This window comes from Camelus bactrianus, chromosome 5, assembly GCF_048773025.1.
Source record: "Camelus bactrianus isolate YW-2024 breed Bactrian camel chromosome 5, ASM4877302v1, whole genome shotgun sequence".
NCBI classification, from domain to species: Eukaryota; Metazoa; Chordata; class Mammalia; order Artiodactyla; family Camelidae; genus Camelus; species Camelus bactrianus.
Genome location: NC_133543.1, coordinates 47,956,273 through 47,979,166, shown reverse-complemented (window position 1 = coordinate 47,979,166; position 22,894 = coordinate 47,956,273). Strand labels below are relative to the sequence as shown.

Below are 22,894 nucleotides of genomic sequence, written 5' to 3'. Positions count from 1 at the left end.
TGGTTTTTCTCATGCTTATGAAGACCATTTCCTTTTAAGATTATTAAACATTTTCTCATGTTTCTTTTCCATTTGTATTTGAGTTTTATTTGTTTCTCCATCCATTTTTATGTTTTAATTTCTGATCAATCTGAAACTTTTTTTATTAAAGTATAGTCGGTTTACAATGTTGTATCAATTTCTGGTGTACAACATAACGTTTCAGTCATACATATACTTGTTTTCATATTCTTTTTCATTATAGGTTACTACAAGATATTGAAGATAGTTTCCTGTGCTATACAGTAGAAACTTGTTGTTTATCTATTTTATATATATTATTTATCTGCAAATCTCGAACTCCCAATTTATCCCTTCCCATCCCCTTTTCCCCTCAATAACCATGTTTGTTTTCTATGTCTGTGAGTCTGTTTCTATTTTGTAAGTTCATTTGTCTTTTTTTTTTAGATTCCATATATAAATGATATCATATGGTATTTTTCTTTCTCTTTCTGGCTGACTTCACTTAGAATAATGATCTCCAGGTCAATGATCTCAATGCTGCAAATGGCATTATTTTACTATTTTTTATGGCTGAGTAGTATTCTGTTGTATAAATACACCATATCTTCCTTATCCAGTCATTTGTGGATGGACATTTAGGTTGTTTCCATGTCTTGGCTATTGTACATAGTGCTGCTATGAACACTGGGTAGGGTGCATGTGTCTTTTCAACTAGAGTTCCCTTTGGATACATGCCCAGGAGTGGGATTGCTGGATCATATGGTAATTCTATTTTTAGTTTTTTGAGGAATCTCCATACTATTTTCCATAATGGTACCAAACTACATTCTCACCAACAATCTAAGAGAGTTCACTTTTCTCCACACCCTCTTCAGCATTTATTGTTTGTGGACTTTTTGATGATGGTCATTCTGACTGTTGTGAGATGATACTTCATTGTAGTTCTGATTTGCATTTTTCTGATAATTAGCAATATTGAGTATTTTCTCATGTGCCTATTGGCCATTTGTATTTCTTCATAGGAGAATTGCTTGTTTAGGTCTTCTGCCCATTTTTGGATTGGTTGTTTGGTTTTTTCTTATTAAGTTGCATGAGCCATTTGTATATTCTGGAAATTAAGCCCTTATCAGTCTCATCATTTTCAAATATTTTCTCACATTCCATAGGTTGTCTTTTCTTTTTTTTAATAGTTTCCTTTGCTGTGAAAAAATTTATAAAGTCCCATTTGTTTATTTTTGCTTTTATTTCTCTTGCCTAGGTAGACTGCCCTAGGAGAACACTGCTGTGAGTTATGTCAGAAAATGTTTGCCTATGTTTTCTTCCAGGAGGTTTATAGTGTCTTGTCTTATGTTTAAGTCTTTAGTCCATTTGGAGTTCATTTTTGTGTATGGTGTGAGGGAGTGTCTTAACTTTTTAAATTTACATGCAGCTGTCCAGTTTTCTCAACACCACTTGCTGAAGAGACTGTCTTTTCTCCATTGTATATTCTTGCCTCCTTTGTCACCGGAACTTATTTTGGTGTAAGGTGTGAGGTGAGGCTCCAATACTATCTTCCTCCAAATGGTTTCTCATTTAAGTTGTTTCTTTCACCTCTCATTTAAAATGCTACCCTTATCTTCATGCTAACTCTTGGTATGTCGGTCTAATTTGGATTTGCTTCATTCACTTTTTGTCTACTAATATGAAAGCTGTAATCATTAGATTTATAATTGGTTTTAATATCATGTGGGATCTGTCCTTTCTGATTGCTATTTTTATTAAAACAATAATAGTTTAGATTATTCTTATACTTTTATTTTTCCTTGTTAATATTTTTAAGTTTGTATAGTTCCAAAAGATACCTGTACAAACTTTAAAAAAATTAATATGAAAAATATATTAGTCAGAGCCTAAAATAATTATTATAATAGTTTTTCTCTTTATTCCCTTGTTTTTCTTTTAGGTCAACAATAACATGCATAAATAATAACTTCCACTTTTCTAATTCTTATAGCTTTTATTTCTTATAGCTTTATTTCTTGTTAAGTAATAATGTTGGTAAAGGGCACATTTTTCTTTTTCTGGTTTTAATGGGAATGCTCCTAAATTTCTCCATCAAAAATTATGCAAGCTTTTGCACTGAAATATATCATCTAAATGTATGCAGGTGACCATATGGTTTCAATCTTTTAACTGTTTATACCAAACATAAAAAATTATCATTAGCCATTTTTAAGGGAAATAAATTCATATCACTTGGTTCATTAACCAGTCACAGGACTTCCAGGGTCTTCTTCCATTCTCAAAACTAAAAAACCTATGGGAATTGGGGGAATTTCGGGGTGTTTGCACTAGATAAGTAAAACAAACAAAACACTGATTATCCAATTATTGTTCATCCAGGAGCAAAATAAATCCAGTTCCTAAATTTAAAAAAAAAAAAAAAAAAAAAAAAAAAGGAGGCGGCTTCTTCTGGGTGGGCCGAGGGGCAGCTGCGTACATTGAAGGACACAGGCTGCAGAGTTGGTGTCTTTTGGAAGACTGAAATCATGGCAGGTCCAGAAACTGATGCCCAATTCCATTTCACTGGCATCAAAAAATATTTCAACTCTTACACTCTCACAGGGAGAATGAATTGTGTTCTGGCCACATATGGAAGCATTGCTTTGATAGTCTTATACTTCAAGTTAAGGTCTAAAAAAACTCCAGCTGTGAAAGCAACATAAACAGATCCTAAACTGTACCTCATCTGTTAAGTTCCCATGCCTAAAGAAGCTAATGTCAGCTCATCATGTGATACTCAATTTGTACAATAAATTATGAACCTGGAAAAAAAATTCCTTCTCATTATTCCTTTCCTTCTCAGTCTCAAGAGAGGCTGCCATAGGAATGTGAAAAGGTGCGGATGACAACTAAGCCCCTGAAGCCTCTAGCACAGTCAGTTTCATGTATTTTCTGGGTAGTGAGGTACTTAAAATCATGTAAATTTGTACTAAAAATTCAGTTTTTGGCAGATTTTGTTACACTTTGCATACATTAGCAAGAATGCCTTTTGTGTTTAGCATAAAAGAGAGGAAGATTAAAATACTATACATTGAAAGGTTGAGGACAAAGTTGCTGAGGTGGGAAACACACTGGACTCGGAAATAGAAATTCCAGTTATGTGCTTTCCCCCTTGCTACTTTTTCTTGGACTAGTCATTTACTTCTCTGAGACACAGATAATGAGTGAAAAAGATCACTGTAAGTTGTAAAGCACTCTACCAATATAAGGTATTATCTTCAAATTTTAAGTATATTGCAACTCTTGTAAATTATTTATTTCAAAATTGCCTTTAAAGCATATTGTTTTTCACAATAGTTAACTCAATAAAATGAGTTTTTGTCCTACACAAAATGATAGGAGGACCATTGAGAAGGCAGGCAGTTCACTAATGCCCAGATTCTCTAGCAACACACAGAGGGCCCCCAGTGTGATGGGGTGGTTATATGCAGGTGATGCCTCCCAGCTTTCAACCCACAACTTGCTGTCCTTCCAGAACTTCTGGTTCTGGCCTTTTTTTTTTTTTTGCCTTTCAAAGCATGAGCTTCCTTACTTCAGGGTCTAGAGAAATCTGTAGCTATTTTCTTTAAATGCCCAGGGTCTAGAGAAATTTGCAGCCATCTTCTTTAAATGAGTGAAGTCTTGAGAAAGCAGCTTCAAAAACTTGAAGCTGTGAATGCTTCCTGAGGCAGAGGAACCCAGAATATAGAAGCCTGTGTGTTCTCTAATAACCTTTCCAGTCTTCTGTAGCAGTGGATACTAGACAGAAATAAATAGCTCAATAAATTATACTGCCACTAGTCAAGTTTAACATTCAAGTCTTTTTTTTTTTCTGTTCAACTCTGTGACATACATGTTAAATTAAACAATGAGAGGACAGTGGTTCCATTTGCCTTTAAAGCTTTGGTTCTGTCTTTTATGTAATCCTTTATACTATGGCCCTTAAGCCATCTAGTGGTTGTAATAATTTAACTTCTCTCCTGTGCATCAAGAAATGGACTAGTTATATACAATCCTCACAAGAATTGAGAAGATAATCATTCAAGTCATATTCTGTGTTCTGTGGTTCAGATTAAGAATGAGTTTTTGATAATGGGTACAAAAGGTTAAGACACAGTTTTGAAGTCAGATCTCTAGGATTCTAACTTCTTCTCTTTTTGCCTGTGCATCTTTTTTCCCTTTTGGGGGTTGGGGGAGCAGAGAACTCAACTTCCTCATCAGTGGAAAGGCAAAAGTAATAGTACCTATTTCTTGAGATATATACATATAAGACACTCAGAATAGAACCCAGCATATGGTAAATTTTCAATAAATATTACACTGAAAGGAAATCAAAGCAAATAGTCTCTTCCTCCCAAAGACATGTCTTCTTTAACTTTTCATATATTTAAGTAAAATTTAACATGTGTGTAAATATTAGAAAGATGTATTATCACTCTGAGAGGTACTGCATTCTAAATCATAAGTTCAATAGTTTAAGTTAAAAGTTTTTCATTATTATGAAACTACATGGTCTGATAAAATGTTTTTAGAGGTAATATTTTCTTCTTTTTTTATTTATCTAACATATATTGACTAAAGCATATTCAACCAGAGATTATTAGAAATGTTAAAAGAATGTTTCATCTCAGCGCATAAAAAGCTAATGTGACCTGGAAGGGGAAAGAAGATATCCAACCAATTGACTCTATTACATGGTAAATACGTCCAAAACACATAACCAAGATACTACATAAATTTGGAAGAGAAAAGTGATTTCTAATCAATGACATTAAGCACAGATCCATGGAGGATATGGCTTTTGAATCAAATCCCAAATTATCAGTGGTATATGCAAAGGTTGAAAAGGGCTCCATGGGTGAAATATCTAACTGGAGGGGTTTATAGATGTTTATATAAACGGGCAAGGTCTCCAGTTTCACTGGTAAGAAAAGCAATAATATTAGATGAGACTGGCAATGTAAGATGATCGCACTGTAGAAAATGAAGGCTGCCAAGGTATGTCTGAAATTATACTTGGTTGCCACTAAAGAATAGATATTACACCCTATGCCTTTAGTCAATAGTTTATTTCTTGGTGAACTGATTGACATTTTTTTCTTTTTTTAGGTTTCTTTGGTTAGCTTAGTAGCCAATGCTCTTGGCTACTCAGAACTTGGTGCCATCAAATCCCTACGAACATTAAGAGCTTTAAGACCTCTGAGAGCTTTATCCCGGTTTGAAGGCATGAGGGTAAGAATAAAAGTTCTGATGATTCATGTCAAAATTAAACGTAAGTAATGACTTAGGTACAGAGGGGTGCCATACGCTTCTGATACTTATTTCATAAGAATTACAAAGTTTCAGGGCAGAAAACTTAAAGATCACTAAGCCTAGATTCATGAAACTACAACAGGGCCCTCAAAAATTGTGGCAGAACAGAACTAGAATCCAGCTCTTCCGATGACAACTCAAGGATGTTTCCACAACATCTAAAAACAAAGTGATGCCATTTATTTCTTTTCATTGTTTATATACTTTAAAATGACTAACTACTACTGGCATTCATCCTAGGAGAGTTTCCTCCTCTCAATAGATAGTTTGATTTCTTAAAAAATTACTAGTAATGAATGAAAGGTAAAATGGTTTTTGTGTTTTACTTTTTCAGTTAATATCAGTAATAAAAATAGTTGTTGTACAAGAAAACAACACTAAATTGTAGCCTCTGACAAAATATATATATCCTAAACAACCAAAGTAGAGGTTAGGATAATTAACTAAGCATTGCAGGCAACACCTGGGGTTTGTTTTGTAGATCTCCCTTTTAAGTGAGCATTCTCAATAAGGTTCACTTTTTCCAATAGCACTTGTATTTTCCTCTCCAGCTCGCTTCCTTAGTGTATATTTTATGCATCGAAACATAAAGTACACACTTACATACACACCCACTTGCCACGCCCCTCAAAGTATTATTTAGCACAAAGGCCAGCTTTGTTTAATCCAGCTTGCAAATGCACATGGATATTGAATTTCTTCTAGGCCATAGGGCTTTTACGTTAGGAGGTGGTTTGTTTAAGCAATAAAAACACTTCAGCCTTAACTTTGAGATTCACTCACCAGGGAGAATAAAATCACTCTCCAGATGCACTGTATGCAAAGAAATATTTGGTTTTACATTATAATTTTATCTCATTGCTACCTAATAAAGTCACAAGATAAAATTAATAAAATTTATTATGTAATTTCACTTTTTTTCACATCAATCTTTTACCATTACTGACATTACATAAGCCTTCATCTGGTTGCACAGTTTCATATTAGTAATTCATTTCTGAGGGGAGATAGCAATTGAACAAAATAAAAAACTTGTAAGTTTGCTCTAATTTGAAAATTATTCTAAGTTTGGCATTTTTAATTCAGTCATATGGCAGAATTAACATTCTAGGTATAAAATATGGTAAAAGGTATCATGAATTTATTTGATGATAAAAGAACTTGTGGAGGTCATTTTATATAAATGTGGGAGGAAAAACTGGTTTACGTAAAATATATAAGAAAATTTCCAAAAGAAATAAAATTTGAGTAGCATATAAAATTTTTACCACTTTGGATTTCAGGCTTTGATATTAATTTAAAAATTCTTTGGTGTTGATTTCTAAAATAATGGTTACAGTATTTTAAAATAAAACAATAGTTTCACTTAAGTGCTTAACAAAATTGTCCAAATATGAACCAGATTAATTAAAGGAAGATACAAATCACTAGAGATCTGAAAATACATATTAATCTCTTTTGAATTTAATTAGAGGAAAGGTGACTGAATTTCTCCTTCATGAAATAGGTTGGCCTGCTTTGTTGAAGTAACATGTGACCCAAAGTGAATATTTAAGAGATCTAGAATAATAACAATGGGAATACATTCAGTATTTTTATGTCCAGATATAAATTCCATCTCATTTCTTAACTTAATATACTTTTTAAAATTGAGAATTAGTAATAGGGGAAAAAAGAACCTTGTAAATTCCTAATACTATTCTTCATAGTCATAAAAAGTTAACTTGATCTGGGGATACAAATTTAAGGCATTATTAATACTTTGTTTATTTGTAAAAGGTTTGTTTAACTACATTATCAAATCATCACTCATTCATTAACACTCTTGAAAATCGGAATGTATTGCTGAATGATTATTTCTTCTGTTGGTAGTAAATGCATCTTCTTTTTTCTTTTTTCTCCCTAGAATACAATCATTTTCTGACTGCATCTTACTATATCAGGTTTTTGTTTCTTTCTTTTCACACTTTGGCATATTTTCATTTCCTTAAATCCTTTAACATTTTAGTTGTGTCAGTTTGTTTTCCTGTATCGAATATGTCCCAGGAAATATCAGAAGAAACAATATGTCCACCTAGATTTTTATTTAACTCATATCACAGCCATTTTAGTATTAAATAAATGATGGAAGAAACGTTTTCCATTTTAATGATTTGTAAGCTGGCTTATCCTCATCTCTTCCTCTAGGTGGTTGTGAATGCTCTTGTTGGAGCAATTCCCTCTATCATGAACGTGTTGTTGGTCTGTCTCATCTTCTGGCTAATCTTTAGCATCATGGGTGTGAATTTGTTTGCTGGAAAGTTCTACCATTGCGTAAACACAACAACAGGTGACATGTTTGATGTCAGTGACGTTAACAATCTGAGTGATTGTCAGGCTCTCGGCAAGCAAGCTCGGTGGAAAAATGTGAAAGTAAACTTTGATAATGTTGGTGCTGGCTATCTCGCATTGCTTCAAGTGGTAAGTGCCTACTGTGTGCATTCTGAAAATGTTTTCAAAATATTTCAAGTAAGTTCATTTCTTTCTTCTCTGCTTGAGTGATTAATATCTGACAGTACAAAAGTAGCTGATGATGATACTGCTACTATTAGCTTGTCTTGACTGTAAAGATATTTTGCAGTGATTTCATAATGTATTTTCCCCAGCGTTCAGCTGTTCGTATGTTCTAATGCAATTTTATATTTCTGCTTGTTTTTTCTTGTTATATTATTGAGTGCTATTGTGTTATTACTGTTTTTAGTTTTCTGAAGCAATCATTGCCAAATAAGCAATTTTATGTATTAAAATAATGCATTCTATTGTTGTGATTAATTAAGTGTATGGATTATTAGCTAGATAATTGTACCAACATTTAAGGAGTATGGGTCTACTATGTGTGGAAATGCAAATCTTACGGCATGAATATCAAAATGTGTAATATTTAATAATTTTGACTTAATTGACAGTATATTAACTAATCAATAATCATTTAAAGAAAATGATTGAGTAGTGTTTAAACACACCATAGGTTTGAATCATAGAGCTTACCTTTTGGTATGAAAGGGATTTCAGACTGAGATAAATTTCACCCAGTTAAATTTTAGTGTAGAAAAAACACAAGAATATCTTCCAAGACAAAGAAAAAGAGTTCCAGATTTGAAATAAAATCTTGTCCTATTTCAACTTCACTATTCATTCAATTAATTTCAATAGAATATTTCATAATATTGTACAAAAAATTATTTTTAATAACACTACCAGATTTTCACATAGTAAAATGCATATTTTGGGATTAGGCTTTTATGCAGAATTCAAATATATGTTGTTTACAGGCCACATTTAAAGGCTGGATGGATATTATGTATGCAGCTGTTGATTCACGAGATGTAAGTATCACTCAAATACTATTTATAGCTACTAGATTTTTCCATAGTGAACATTTGTGATAATTTAACTGAAAGGCCCAGAATTTTGTGTTAAATGCAATCAGAACATTTACAACTGCATGTAGAAATTATCTTTTCAAGTCAATTCACTTCAATATAAATGATATTTTGGTTAATACGTACCTATTATATATCTAATATGAAAGGGTATCTAACTGCACGGATTATAAAAATCAGATTGGTCCAGTAAATGAGATTTTTAAGATTGGGAAAGCTGCTCAGTGGGGAAGTAACCTGTCTCTCCTTATTCCTCAAGAGTATGATAAACCAGTCTGTGAAGCAGTTCCCAAAAATATCATGATAAAAAGCAAGCAAGTTCCAGAGTTTTTCAAGTTAGAAAACAGGAATAAAAATAATTTCTCAGAACATATCTGTTTATGCTGAATTTTCCTCTGAGAAGTAGATGTTCTATTATTAAAGCCATATCTCCAAGAGCTAGCATTTCCAAACCCAAGTTGAAAACACTGCAAAAAAATTATAGTAAGACTAATAATAGGTTTAAAATGTTTGCCTTGTTAATACCACTGTTATTTACCCTAAAGAATATGAACAGGCAAGCCACAATGGGAAAACAGATTCAAGACCAAACATAAAAATAACAAACTTTCATTATACTAGACCATACTACTTTGAAAAAAGAACTGCATTTGCAGAACAATATCTCAGGCCAAGGCAAAATAGCTCTATAGTAAGTAACAACAATCACCAAATTTGTTATTTGGCTCAAGTATTTATTGTGTTTTTAAATATTATTTAATATTTTCAATATTATTTAGGTTAAACTTCAGCCTGTATATGAAGAAAATCTGTATATGTATTTATACTTTGTCATCTTTATCATCTTTGGGTCATTCTTCACTCTGAATCTATTCATTGGTGTCATCATAGATAACTTCAACCAACAGAAAAAGAAGATAAGTATTCCTCAGCTCTCACCTTTCTCCATTCTGAGGTTCTGTCTGTTATACATCCAAATAACCAGGATACTCATAGTCATGACAGACTTAGATCATTTTTAGATTCTTTTCCATTCACTATGTGGTCAATTCAGTTGCAGAGGATTCCAATCTCTTATCGGTGGCTCCTCTCCAGGTTCATCCTCTGCAGATCTCGTGTAGTGTCTTTCTGACTCAAAAATTCGACCACTGCTTCAAAACATCCAGTGGGCCTCAATGTTTTATCCTTGCTTACAGAACCTTTCAGGATTATCTCTACCCAGTTTTTCAGCTTCATCTTCTCCCACACCACATTTTCTATACCTACTTCCTTACTCCGCAGTCACCACCCACCCACCATTAATACTATCACTTGCTACACACATAGCTACATGGATTTTCTGCCCTTTTCTGAACAAGGCATGCTCTTGTCCCTCCATGACCTTACATAGGATATTTTCTCTTCCTAAAATGCTTTGCCTAACAAACCTTTAATAATTATTTAAGGTCTAGCTTAGGGGTACTCCCCTATATAAAGCCTGTTTCTGAGTCTTGTAGTTTATTGTTTTCTCTGCAGTGTTTTTTTTGTCCCCCATATAGACACTGTGTCTTATACCTATGTAATTCCAATACTGGGTACATTGTCTAGCACACAGGAAGTGCTTAAAAATTGTTGAATAAAGAAGTAAAACTGTCAACACTGAAATAGCTAGGAAAAGACTTTTTCCTTCATGAAAATATATTTGAGACCCCTAAGCCTTCTCCTAAACATAATATAATCAAATTAGAATCCTGTACTAATCTAAGTTTTATGTGATTATGGGTTTTACATAATATTAAAATATTCAGAATTTCACATAAATAGAAAAGGCAGGATAAATCTATACAAAATGAGATAATATGCTTTAAAAATTGAAAAAAGGATTAAGGGAAAGACTCAGAAATACTTTTGTAAAAGTACTGTGGTAATACATGTTGGATTGTAACCAGTTTTATACTATGTCTTTACTTTGGAGGTCAAGACATCTTTATGACAGAGGAACAGAAAAAATATTACAATGCAATGAAGAAACTTGGGTCCAAGAAACCTCAGAAACCCATACCTCGGCCTGCAGTAAGAATTACTCATCTCCTTTAACATTCCAAAGACCTATTTCTGTATGATGAAATTAGACAGTGCTCTGGATCAGAACATATTGGGTGATATCACCAATATATAGTATGTCCTAATTGTAAAGTTCATATTGTGTAACACAATTCACAACTACTGTTCTCAGTAAGAATCATTAAGTTCTTAAAAATGAGGCAATGTTCTTTAGATTGTCCGTTGAAAACCTTCAAGTCAGGGTTCCTGATAACTGCTTCCAAAACAAGCTTCATGCTCCTGCTGCCACCTACTGCTGCCAACAATGCACCCGGCTCCTGCTCCTCTGCTCTTATTATATGGCACCCTCTTGTCCTTTTAGGTAGATGCAGTTTTCCAGACTTCCATTCTACACCCATGGCCTCCCTCTATGCTGTTGGTTTTCTCTATTCTTATGACTACTAGACAATACTCTTAACCTTTTGAGGAAAGGAAAAGGGTGTCATCAAAATAGTTTGTTTCACCAAATACACTCACACAAAAGACATTCAGAATGCATACTCTATAGAGCTTCATTATAGTGGAAAGACATAAAAATGGAGGATTATGTTCACAGAGCTGTACTCTAAATCATCTACCCTCTTAGATGGGTAAGGAAAAAGGAAATTGAGGCCCAAAGATATGGTACCCAAAGTCACAAAGCCTGTAATCTCTAGAACTGGGACTTCACAAGGTCTCATGAATCCTAGAAATAACTTCACTTTAACACATTTTTAAGAGTAATTGGAGCAGGGAGAGGGTGGGAGGGAGGAGGTAGGGAAGGGTACACAAAAGGGCGTAAATCTGCTTTACTGATGGTCATTTAAATATTATAGTTAGAAGACGCAGAATTAAATAGTAAATGACTGACATATTTTGAGGGATGGAGAGACAGAAATAAGATATAAATCAAAATTCCCAAAGTGTTGACAAATGAATTGACATATTCATCCATCTAAAAGTCTGTCTATTTTACCCTACTTTGTAAATCTTCATTATTAGTTGTCCTTATTTTTTATAAAAATTATCATAGTTATTAAAATTAAGCAAAGCCCATGCATATTATCAGCCAGTTGCCACCAATTTATGTCTAATTCAGTTCTGTCTTCCCATGGGACCCAAATAAAACAATTACGTTTTGTTTTTGTCATATGACATTTTTCATTTCTTTCTCTTTTAACAGATTTGTTTGGGGTAATGTGAGAAGGGTGCATATCTCCAGAGCCATATGTGGAAGGACTTCATCTGCAATTTTACTGGATCATTATTTATGAAATATGCCTATTAACCTTCTCCCTCCTCTCTCTCTAGAACAAATTCCAAGGAATGGTCTTTGATTTTGTAACCAGACAAGTTTTTGATATCAGCATCATGATCCTCATCTGCCTGAATATGGTCACCATGATGGTAGAAACTGATGACCAAAGTAAATATATGACTCTAGTTTTGTCTCGGATCAACCTTGTGTTCATTGTCCTGTTCACTGGAGAATTTGTGCTGAAACTTTTCTCACTCAGATACTACTACTTCACCATAGGCTGGAACATCTTTGATTTTGTGGTGGTGATTCTCTCCATTGTAGGTAAGAATCGTTTGTTTACAAAGAAGTGCAGTTGTAGGAAATGTCCTCCAAGGCCTGCCAGCTATGTAATATGGAAATTAGATCTGAGAATCATGTTGTGTGTAGATCTAAAGTTTAACACTCTTGTTCATTTCTCACTAACTGAAGAATGTCAGTATTCAAAAATAGAAAATATATTTGGAGATTTTAGAAACAATTTTTGTTTGCAATTGGCACATTTCATATGTGAGGATAACTATTCATAGTAATTGGGTATATATAATCTTGTCACACCACTGTGTGAGGTTATTTAATTTGTTGGATTTTGCAAAAGTCCATTTTGGTTTATGACATTATAGAATTATTGACTAAAACTCTGTAATCTTTAATTGGTAATATTAGGGAGTGGATCCAAATAGTTAGCAGAAGTTTATATTCACAACAAATTTGTTGTTTTCATTAACCTTGCAAAGAAAAAACATTCATATAAGTCTAAGATATTCACTGTTTAGCTGTTTTCTAATTTTTCCATAGGTATGTTTCTGGCTGAGCTGATAGAAAAATATTTTGTGTCCCCTACCTTGTTCCGAGTGATCCGTCTCGCCAGGATTGGCCGAATCCTGCGTCTGATCAAAGGGGCGAAGGGGATCCGCACGCTGCTCTTTGCTTTGATGATGTCCCTTCCTGCACTGTTTAACATCGGCCTCCTGCTCTTCCTGGTCATGTTCATCTACGCCATCTTTGGCATGTCCAACTTTGCCTATGTTAAAAAGGAAGCTGGAATCGATGACATGTTCAACTTTGAGACCTTCGGCAACAGCATGATCTGCCTGTTCCAGATCACCACCTCTGCTGGCTGGGATGGGCTACTAGCACCTATTCTCAATAGTGCACCACCTGACTGTGACCCAGACACAATTCACCCTGGAAGCTCTGTTAAGGGAGACTGTGGGAACCCCTCTGTTGGGATTTTCTTTTTTGTCAGTTACATCATCATATCGTTTCTGGTTGTGGTGAACATGTACATTGCTGTCATCCTGGAGAACTTCAGTGTTGCTACTGAAGAAAGTGCAGAGCCCCTGAGTGAGGATGACTTTGAGATGTTCTATGAGGTTTGGGAGAAGTTTGACCCAGATGCCACCCAGTTCATAGAGTTCTCCAAGCTCTCTGATTTTGCGGCTGCCCTGGATCCTCCGCTTCTCATAGCAAAACCAAACAAAGTCCAGCTCATTGCCATGGATCTGCCCATGGTCAGTGGGGACAGGATTCACTGCCTTGACATCTTATTTGCCTTTACAAAGCGTGTTTTGGGTGAAAGTGGAGAGATGGATGCCCTTCGAATACAGATGGAAGATAGGTTCATGGCATCGAACCCCTCCAAAGTCTCTTATGAGCCCATTACAACCACTTTGAAACGCAAACAAGAAGAGGTGTCTGCTGCTATCATTCAGCGTAATTTCAGATGTTATCTTTTAAAACAAAGGTTAAAAAAGGTATTAAATGAATATAATAAAGAGGCAATCAAAGGGAGGATTGAATTACCTATAAAAGATGACATGATTATTGACAAATTAAATGGGAACTCCACCCCAGAAAAAACAGATGGAAGTTCCTCTACCACCTCTCCTCCTTCTTATGACAGTGTAACAAAACCAGACAAAGAAAAGTTTGAGAAAGACAAACCAGAAAAAGGAAGCAAAGGGAAAGAGGTCAGGGAAAATCAAAAGTAAATAGAAACAAAGAATTATCTTTGTGATCAACTGTTTACAGCCCAAGAAGGTAAAGTCTGTGTGTCAACTGGACTCTCAGAGGAGGTCTATGCCAAACTGACTGTTTTAACAAATACTCATGGTCAGTGCCTATAACAAGACAGTGACCTCTTCATCACTACAACTCTGTGAGTCAGGGTATCAACACTGACAAGAGGTTGCTGTTTTCATTACCAGCTGACACTGCTGAGGAGAAACTCAATGGCTACCTAGACTGTAGGGATAGTTGTGCAAAGTGATTGTTGTAACTACACCAAACACTTTTAGTACAGTACTTGCATCCACTCTATTTTTAACTTCCATATCTGCCATATTTTTACAAAATTTGTTCTAGTGGATTTCCCTGGTCGCTAATTCATAGTTTATTCATAATACTATGTCACTATTTTTATAAATGAGGTTTAAGTTGAGAAAAAATAGTATATAAGAGCTCTGTGATACTACTCCACAAGTCTCTCAAATAATCAGACAAAAGGGTTTTGCCCAAGAGATGAAATTCTTGCTCAAACCCAGAAAAAAATTTCTAATAACAATTTCAGGTATCTCCATTTTCTAGACGGCTTTAATTTTGAAAGTGTTTTAGTCTATGTTTATATCTACAGTTATGTGCCTGTAAAGTCTCCTCTAATTTTTAAAGGATTATTTTTATGCAAAGTATTCTGTTTCAGCAAGTGCAAATTTTATTCTAAGTTCCAGAGCACTATATTTAATTTTGGTTAAATGCTTTCCAAAAAAAGTAATCTAAGAAATCTGTTCTAGAAAAGTATATCTAAAGTATCACTTTAGAATAGTTGTTCCACTTTCTGCTGCAGAATTGCTTTGCCATCTTCTGCTCTCAGCAAAGCTGACATTTTATGTCAATTAAACACATCCTCTGTTATGTAAATAGTTATTTTATCCTGTGGTGCATGTTCAGATATATATATATATATTTATACACGTGTGTGTGTATATATATATATAAATATATCTTCTTATAAACAACTTATATTAAATCAAATATGTACCACAGTGTGTATGTCTTTTGCGAGCTTCCAACAGGGATGTATCCTGTATCATTCATTAAACATAGTTTGAAGACTATCACTAATGCATGTTAATTGCCTATGCTGCTCTATTTTACTCAACCCATTCTTCACAAGTCTTGGTTAGAAGAAGTCACATGTTGGTAGTAGAGTGAATTCAACCAGCTCTTTGTCTAGTATGTTAAGCAGAATAGCTTGCAGTTATTTAAAAGCCCCTTTCCTTTTGCATTTTTAATTCAACTAGAGTGTCATATCATGTCTCTCTAGATTTCAAGGAAACATACTGCATACTGCATACTGTCAAAACCTATACTTCACATTTTGCTAAAAATATGTCTAAAACTTGTTTAAATATAAATAATGTAAAATATGATCAATTTTATTTGTTGCATTTTGTACATAAAAAATTATTTTCAGGTTGATGACATGGCAATTTATTTTATTTTATGCTTTTGCTTTTTATTTTTAATCATAACACCAAACTTTTGAATCCATAACACTTTTCAATGGAAACTTCCTAAAATAAATTTAGACAATAGGTTTTATGGATTTCTTTGTTACATTTTCTACCATTCCAGTAGGAGATACATTGGTCAAAAATTTAAGCCTTGATCATTTTCTACCAACTATGGTTGCCTCAATATAACCCTTTATTCATGGAAGGTTTTTTTTTTTACTCAACTTTTGTAGTATTTGCTTATGCAGACTAGTCTTATTTTTTTAATTCCTGCTGCACTAAAGCTATCAGAGATATAACTTGGGCTCTGTCCCTTTTAGCCATGAACATAGTGGCAAAGTTGTGCAATTACCTAACATGATATAAGTTTTTGTTTTTTGCACAAACCAAAAAATCACTGTTAATTCCTTTTACAAAACTATTTACTCGTAGTGTATTGATGAACTGCATGCAAGGAATTGCTATTACTAAAAAGAATGGTGAGCTATGTCATTATTGAGCCAAAAGAATAAATATTTCATTTTTTTACTGTATTTAATTTCTTGGCTTCTGTTTTTTTATTGTTGGAAGTTTAAAATATATAAAATTAATGAAACTTGTACTTGATCTGACATTTGTATACATAAAAGTTCATATGAATTTTGTAACAACCTAGTGCATAGTGCACCAAGCAGTAATACACAATAAAGACTATTAAAAGCAGTTTTTGTGAACTTTTATGTGCACAAAAGTTCAAGCCCACATGTTTCAACTTGCAGGTTCAATAACAATAATAGTAGCCATCTACAATGGTTGTCAATTTCAATTAATTTCCTTGGTTATAAATATTTTAATCTGAACTCCTTTCAGTGTAATTAATACCATTTCCAAATTTCTTGGTAGTAAATAAATGTTACATAGTTTGTTATTTAAATGTATTTTATGAACTCCTATTTACACATAAATATTAATGATGCAGTGATTGAGAATTTTTTTCAGGGTCCCTTGGATTTATGTCAGATCAAAACCAAATGTTTATTCTCGGTGGAAAATGCCAGTTGTAATGCTTATATTTTTGAAGATGAATTGGAACTAAATATGTGTATTTCATAATTTCCCCCAATGTAAACAGTATAAGATGACTTAATTGGAATTAATTGGCTTCTTTCTGTTCAAGTCAATTTTCAGATCAAATTTCAGATCAACACCATAAAGAAGTCAAAGTTCTTACTTTGCAAAGTCCTTAGCCTTTTTATGCATCTATTATATAATCATTAGCCAAGTAACCTATGAATTAATATGCATTATATCTAAGATCATATGTCCAGAAGAGTATCTTCAGTTGCAAAAAAACAAAAACAAAAAACAAAACTTTAAAAAATATATCTGGCTAAAGGATATTCTGAAAATGTTCAGAATACAGATTTGCTAATGTAATTTCATGGATTTTTTTTAAATGATTACTTTCACAAGAAAAAACCTATTATTAAACCTCATGAAGAATTCTACTAAAAACAGAATTAATGAAGCTGGACATAGAAATAACAATACTATGAAATTAAAGAAGCTTAAATTCACCAATGAGTGATACTAAATGGCTGCCCTTCGTAAAGAAAAACCATTTGTGTGGAGAGAAAAATGGGTATTCTGCATTTCAAATAATGTAACTAAAAGATTATAGCTATATAAATGTCTGTGTTTAACTAGTTTTCAAATAATTAGAATACAATAAAATAACTTGAAAATCATTCTGATGTATTTCAAACCACTCAGTAGTAATCATAAAGTTCTTGTTGACCATTTTTGTGGAAATGTAAAAAGTAAAAAGAACTGAACTGAGAGTTCAAACATCTGGCTTTTAGTTTCAGTTCTGGTAAAAAATTAGCAATGTAATCCAGGCAAATCAAATTCTGGTCCCTCAGATTTCCCATCAATTGAATGGGAATGCTGGATTAGGGATGTTGTCTAGTAGTACTTTAACTCAACGATTTTATCTTCAAAATCAAATTCCCTATTCAAAATGAGTAATCCCTTTTAGATAAAGTAATAATGAAAAATGTATACTGTCAATACACCTTTTAAAATATTACTCAGATAACTAAATAAACAGAAATACATTTGATCTTGACTTTAGCCCCATTAAGGAAAAAGTATTCTTGTCCACGAAGATATTTTTTTTTACCACAAAGTTGAAGGATGTTTTAAATAATTGAAAGAATGGCTAGTGTTTCTTTTTTATGATGCTACAGCTTTCTAAAAGACAACACTTAGTAATAACAAAAGAGATTAAAACAAAGGAATCATTAGTTATTTGTAATATTGTCTTAAACCAAAAGTGTACTTACTTCTTGTCATTAACATTCGCCACAAAACTTCAAGAAGTTGGGCTTAAATCTTGTATTCCTTAGAGCACTATTTTCATTACAAAAAAGTAAAGGATGTACATCATTCTCTTATGTTAGAATAACAGCTAAAATGTTTTATTCTTTTTACAAAGAAAGACATTAATGATTTGATGTTACCAAACTTTTGTTGTAACTGACTCCTATGTGTCCTTTCATCTGCAGTATTTCTCCTTTGCTCTTCTCCCCAGAATCTGTCTCCAATAATTCTGCCAATTGACATACTGAAGCACATATCTGAAATCTAAAACTGACAGCACCCTATTATTCAGATAATTCATTTTCCTTTCTTATTATGGAGTTAAAAAAAATCCTACATAACCTGCCCCTTACTTATCCCATTACTATCATCTATCATTGGCTACCACTTCACAACTCATGCCTTCTCCCTGTAATCTCCAATTACACAATTTTTTTTTACATCTCTTCTGTCTTAGAACATGCTACAGTCTTTGCCTGAAATGTCTTCCCCTCTCTTTTTTCCCCTGGCAAATCGTTGCTCATCTTTGAAGAACTGACTCAAGTATCATCATCTTGTAGGAAACTTCCTCAGATTTCCCCAAATCATTTCTCCTCAGACTTCCTACTGCGCATCTATGATGGTATGTACCATACTGTGCTGTATTACCTCCCTTGCATTTATCTCTTCTAACAGATTGTAGTACATCCAAGATATGGGATGCAACTCACTACTTTTCTCACCCTTCTATCCTTTATCAGCAATGACTAGCAGGGTATGTGTCTATCAGTTTTCAGATACATTGTTAGAATTGATTCTTCCAGGAACACACAAAAATCTTTAAATGACCAACAATAATACCAGTAAATTTTTTCCAGCCCTTACTGAGGATGACTTTCAAATTTATTAGCATCTAAATTCAGCTAAATCACCATCCAGTTAGCTGAAAGAGATACAAGTATCTTAGAAATACTATATTCCTTGTAACAATAGTTTTCAAGTAAATGTCTAACAAAAAATTTCATTTCATTAATTTGTCAGTGAAAGGATAGTTTTATTTAGTCACCCTCAATTAGAAATATGTTGTATGGGTAACAATATACTCAGGTTTTATTCCACATCCTTAATCAGGTACATATTCTTCACCTTAGTAACTCATGGGTACACTAGTAATACACTGATAACTAGGATTTTGCTTGATGAATACATAGTTCCAGCATTAATGAGACAATTATCGTAAAATCTTTCTGTCATAAAATATCTAAACACAGAGAACAAAATATTTTTAAAAGACCATTTTAATATATGGTTGGCCTTACTAGAAAACAAGGGAAACTCCTTAGGGCTGATAGTGAAACGTAAACAAGTACCGAAGTCAGAGGCTATTCTATGGGCACCTATTGATCCCAGTGACCTATAGCTTGGTTTCAAATTGCCTCCATACAGAAATAGAAGATGAAGATTTGGACTGAATATTAGTTACAGATCCCGTATAAATTCAAGACCCACAAAAATCTACCAACTTAATGAAAGTATTTTTAAAAATCAACCTTGCAAAAGCAGATAGAAAGAAACCTTAGCAAGCAAATTCTTCTGCCTTGTCTTAGCTCTGGTTTACAGAAAAAGTCTCTCTTAAGATTTATAGTCTTAGACCTAGAATTCACTTGGATTTATGATCCAAATTTATACCATATGCCTAGTACAAAATACTGCAAGCGAAAAATTCAATTTAAAGTACGCACAAGTTGCCGGTGGTTTCAGGCTTCTGGTAGAAACTAATTGAAATCTTTTCTAAAAGACCACACCTCGGGTGAGGCCTTAAAGACTTCCCACAAATAAAGTCCAAGAAACATGAACTAACAAAAAGAGAAATAACAAAACAATGAGAAAACAAAGCTGCAGAGTGAAAAAGGGAAAACATATTCACAAACTCTTCAGACATAGGATAGAATTATGTTTAATAATATTAGAAAAGTAAACTGTGAGTAACAATGTAGTAAATAAATTTATGAGTAAAAAAACATCACTAAGGGATATTAAGGAAGGCCTAAATAAAGGAGAGATATAATGGATGGTAAAATTCAATATTATTAGATAGTCATGTACACAGACTGAGATACATATTATCTCAGATATGTATAATGCAATCTCAACAAAACTTTAAATCCCAGTAGGTTTTTCCTTAATGGAAATTGACAACCTGATTCTGAAATTTGTATTTAAAAACAAAACCAAGTAAGGCCAAGACAATCTTGACACAAAAGAACATAGTTGGAGAATTTTATACTGCCCTAAAAAAAAAAATTATGAGGCACACTTGAAGAATATCATGCTATTTATAAAAATAAAGGTAATAACTGAAATTAAAACAAAAAGGAAGACTTAAGATCTGCCCTCCTGAAACAGTGTGCAGAGCATGCACTGAAATTGCATGCATCTCTGCCAGTCTCCCCCACACCTGGACTTATTCCAGTACATGCCCTGGCCTGAAGTGAGCACCCACTCAGGCCCTGCTTGCTTCATGACACAGCTCCACAGTGTGGCTAGGGCTGCTGTGGCAGAAGGGTACCTCAGCTGTAAGGCACAAAGGTGGCTCAGACCCAGAGCATCTTAGTAGGACAGAGGCAGACATTACTGGCACTTAGACAAGCAGTACATCAGAACTGGTCTGGGTCTCTGACTGCAGCCACCCAGTCACAGCTCACGCCTCAACCCATGCCTAGCACCCACACAAGCTCTGCCTGCTCTACAGCACAGCTACACACTACCACCAAGGTAAATACTCTATGTTATCACTTGTATGTGAAATCTAAAAAAATAAAACAAATGAAAACATATAATTAAACAGAAACAGACTCACAGATATAGAGAACAAACTATTGGTTACCACTGGGGAGAGGGAAGAGGCAGCACGGAATCAGTATGGGGTTAAGAGCTACAAACTATTATGTATAAAATACATAAGCTACAAGGATATACAGTACAGCACAGGGAAATACAGCTATTTTGTAGTAACTTTAAATGAAGTATAGCCTATAAACATATTGAATCACTGTTGCACACCTGAAACTAATATAATACTGTAAATCAACTATACTTCAATTTAAAAAAAAAGAATTCTAAAGTCTTTTGCATTGTTCAGGAGTTTGATAAAGACATTAACTTCAAATTTTGCTTAAAATGCTAACTAAAATTTCAAGAATATACATGCAAAGACAAGAAATGGAATAAAAATGTTAAAATCATTACAGGAGGAAAATGATATAACTTGATACTTAATAAATTCAAAAGCACAAGAGGGAAGAGAAAACAGAAAAAATAAAGCAAAGTACAAAACAACTTGGTGTAAATTAATAATAGTCAGCATGTAATGGACAAGTGCTCATTATGTTCTAATCTAATCATTTTCAAATACTCTGCATGGTGATGCTCACATTATCCCTACAAAGATAAGAAATATGAAGAAATTGAGATACAAGTAATATTCTTAACTTGCCCAAGGATGCTTTGCTGGGAAGAACCACAATAGAGATATTAATCCAGGCAAACTGGCTGTAAAGCCAATATCCTCTCTCACCAGCAAAACAACTATATAAGAGGTCAAAATTATTAAGATCTATTATTTAAGATCTCTGGAAATCATCCTAAGGGCATACAGCAAATGGAGAAACATTCCTTTAGGAAAATCCACTAAATATGAGGAAGAACAATGAGGGTCTGTGGCATTTGAGCCACAACTCACTCTCTTCTCCGGCCCCCAGTTCTATGTTACAGAAACTTTATCTGGGGCATTCTAAGAAGGCAGGACTGCCTCTGTCCCTAGTGCCCAGCCCCAGGAGAAACAGGCTGCCAATATGTTAATTACTGCATCATACTGTTTTATTGTCCAGGATGACTGTGTTACACAACTCTAGAGGGAAATAAAAGTCACACTATATTCCATAAAAAAGGTATACTCTGGAGAACAGCTCCAACACAGAACATAACATCATGGCATTGGTGATATCTACAGTAATATGTCAGTAATATGTTAGTAATTACCAGTAAATACATTAAACTATCCAATTAAAAAGCAAAGAATATCAAGTTGATTTTTATAATCTAGTTACTTAAAATAAATAAACCTAAAATACAAAAATGCAGAAAGGTTAAAAGTAACAGGATTGGAAAATTATCAGGCAAATACTAATATAACGAATACTCACATATTTATATTATTAGTGACAAATTAATTTTATAACTCTAAGAAAATTTTAAACTGGATGCATCTATTGAACTTATCTTTAAAATATATAAAGCAAAAAGCTATTCAATCACAAGAAGAAACAGACAATATATCATACAATGAAAGATTTTAACATATTTCCTGAATAACTGATAATTCAAGTGGACAGAAAGACCTATAAGGATATGTAATCTTTGATTACAATTAGCTTTTGCTATTAGACACATAAAGAGCTCTGCAACATTTGAAAAAGTCTGTTTTTTTTCAAGTGTACATGTTGCACTTACTAAAATAAATCAAATGATAGATCAAAAAGCAAGTGTCAAAAAACTTCAAAGAACTAATTTCATATGGAGTACACCATGTTTCTGATTGACTTTACTTGGAAGAACAAGTGCAGAACTCCATGTCTAAGGGTGTTAACGAAAACAAGAGCAATCTTGGTGGACATTAATTAAGAGGAGGCTAGTAGCTCCATGATACAAGAACAGCAGAGCAGCCATTACATCAATAGAATGAACCAACGAACAAGAAAGCCAGAAGAGCCCTGTTGAGGTCACAGTCAATTCTATTGGTCAAGAAAGCTATATATACGCACTGGGCTTCATCCACTCAGGAGAAATCAGAACAAGAGATGGGGCAGATGTGAAAGCACTCCCTGAATTGCACGTAAACCCATCAAATAGGATGGAAGGCT

The 22,894-nt window shown here is 33.7% G+C and overlaps 2 protein-coding genes across 4 annotated transcripts in view; both read left to right on the top strand.

The window, feature by feature from the left end:
• SCN3A (sodium voltage-gated channel alpha subunit 3) overlaps positions 1 to 16,165 on the top strand; it is a 113,550-nt gene extending 97,385 nt beyond the window's left edge. For all 3 annotated transcript variants that reach the window (XM_045507649.2, XM_074363802.1, XM_074363800.1), the window contains 7 exons: positions 5,134 to 5,256; positions 7,525 to 7,797; positions 8,649 to 8,702; positions 9,539 to 9,676; positions 10,707 to 10,811; positions 12,132 to 12,402; positions 12,916 to 16,165. In XM_045507649.2, coding sequence (XP_045363605.2) covers positions 5,134 to 5,256; positions 7,525 to 7,797; positions 8,649 to 8,702; positions 9,539 to 9,676; positions 10,707 to 10,811; positions 12,132 to 12,402; positions 12,916 to 14,111 — 2,160 coding nt within the window. In that variant the 3' untranslated portion in view covers positions 14,112 to 16,165. The remainder of the gene's footprint in view (positions 1 to 5,133; positions 5,257 to 7,524; positions 7,798 to 8,648; positions 8,703 to 9,538; positions 9,677 to 10,706; positions 10,812 to 12,131; positions 12,403 to 12,915) is intronic.
• On the top strand, positions 2,429 to 2,819 carry LOC105081959 (ATP synthase membrane subunit k). The gene has a single exon (XM_010971395.3). The coding sequence runs from the start codon at positions 2,532 to 2,534 to the stop codon at positions 2,706 to 2,708; it is 177 nt and encodes a 58-aa protein (XP_010969697.1). The 5' UTR covers positions 2,429 to 2,531; the 3' UTR covers positions 2,709 to 2,819.
• Positions 16,166 to 22,894: the final 6,729 nt, after the last annotated feature.

What these genes read in the sequence shown, in the direction of transcription:
- LOC105081959 (XM_010971395.3), top strand. Translation starts at nt 2,532, where the DNA reads ATGGCAGGTCCAGAAACTGATGCCCAATTCCATTTCACTGGCATCAAA.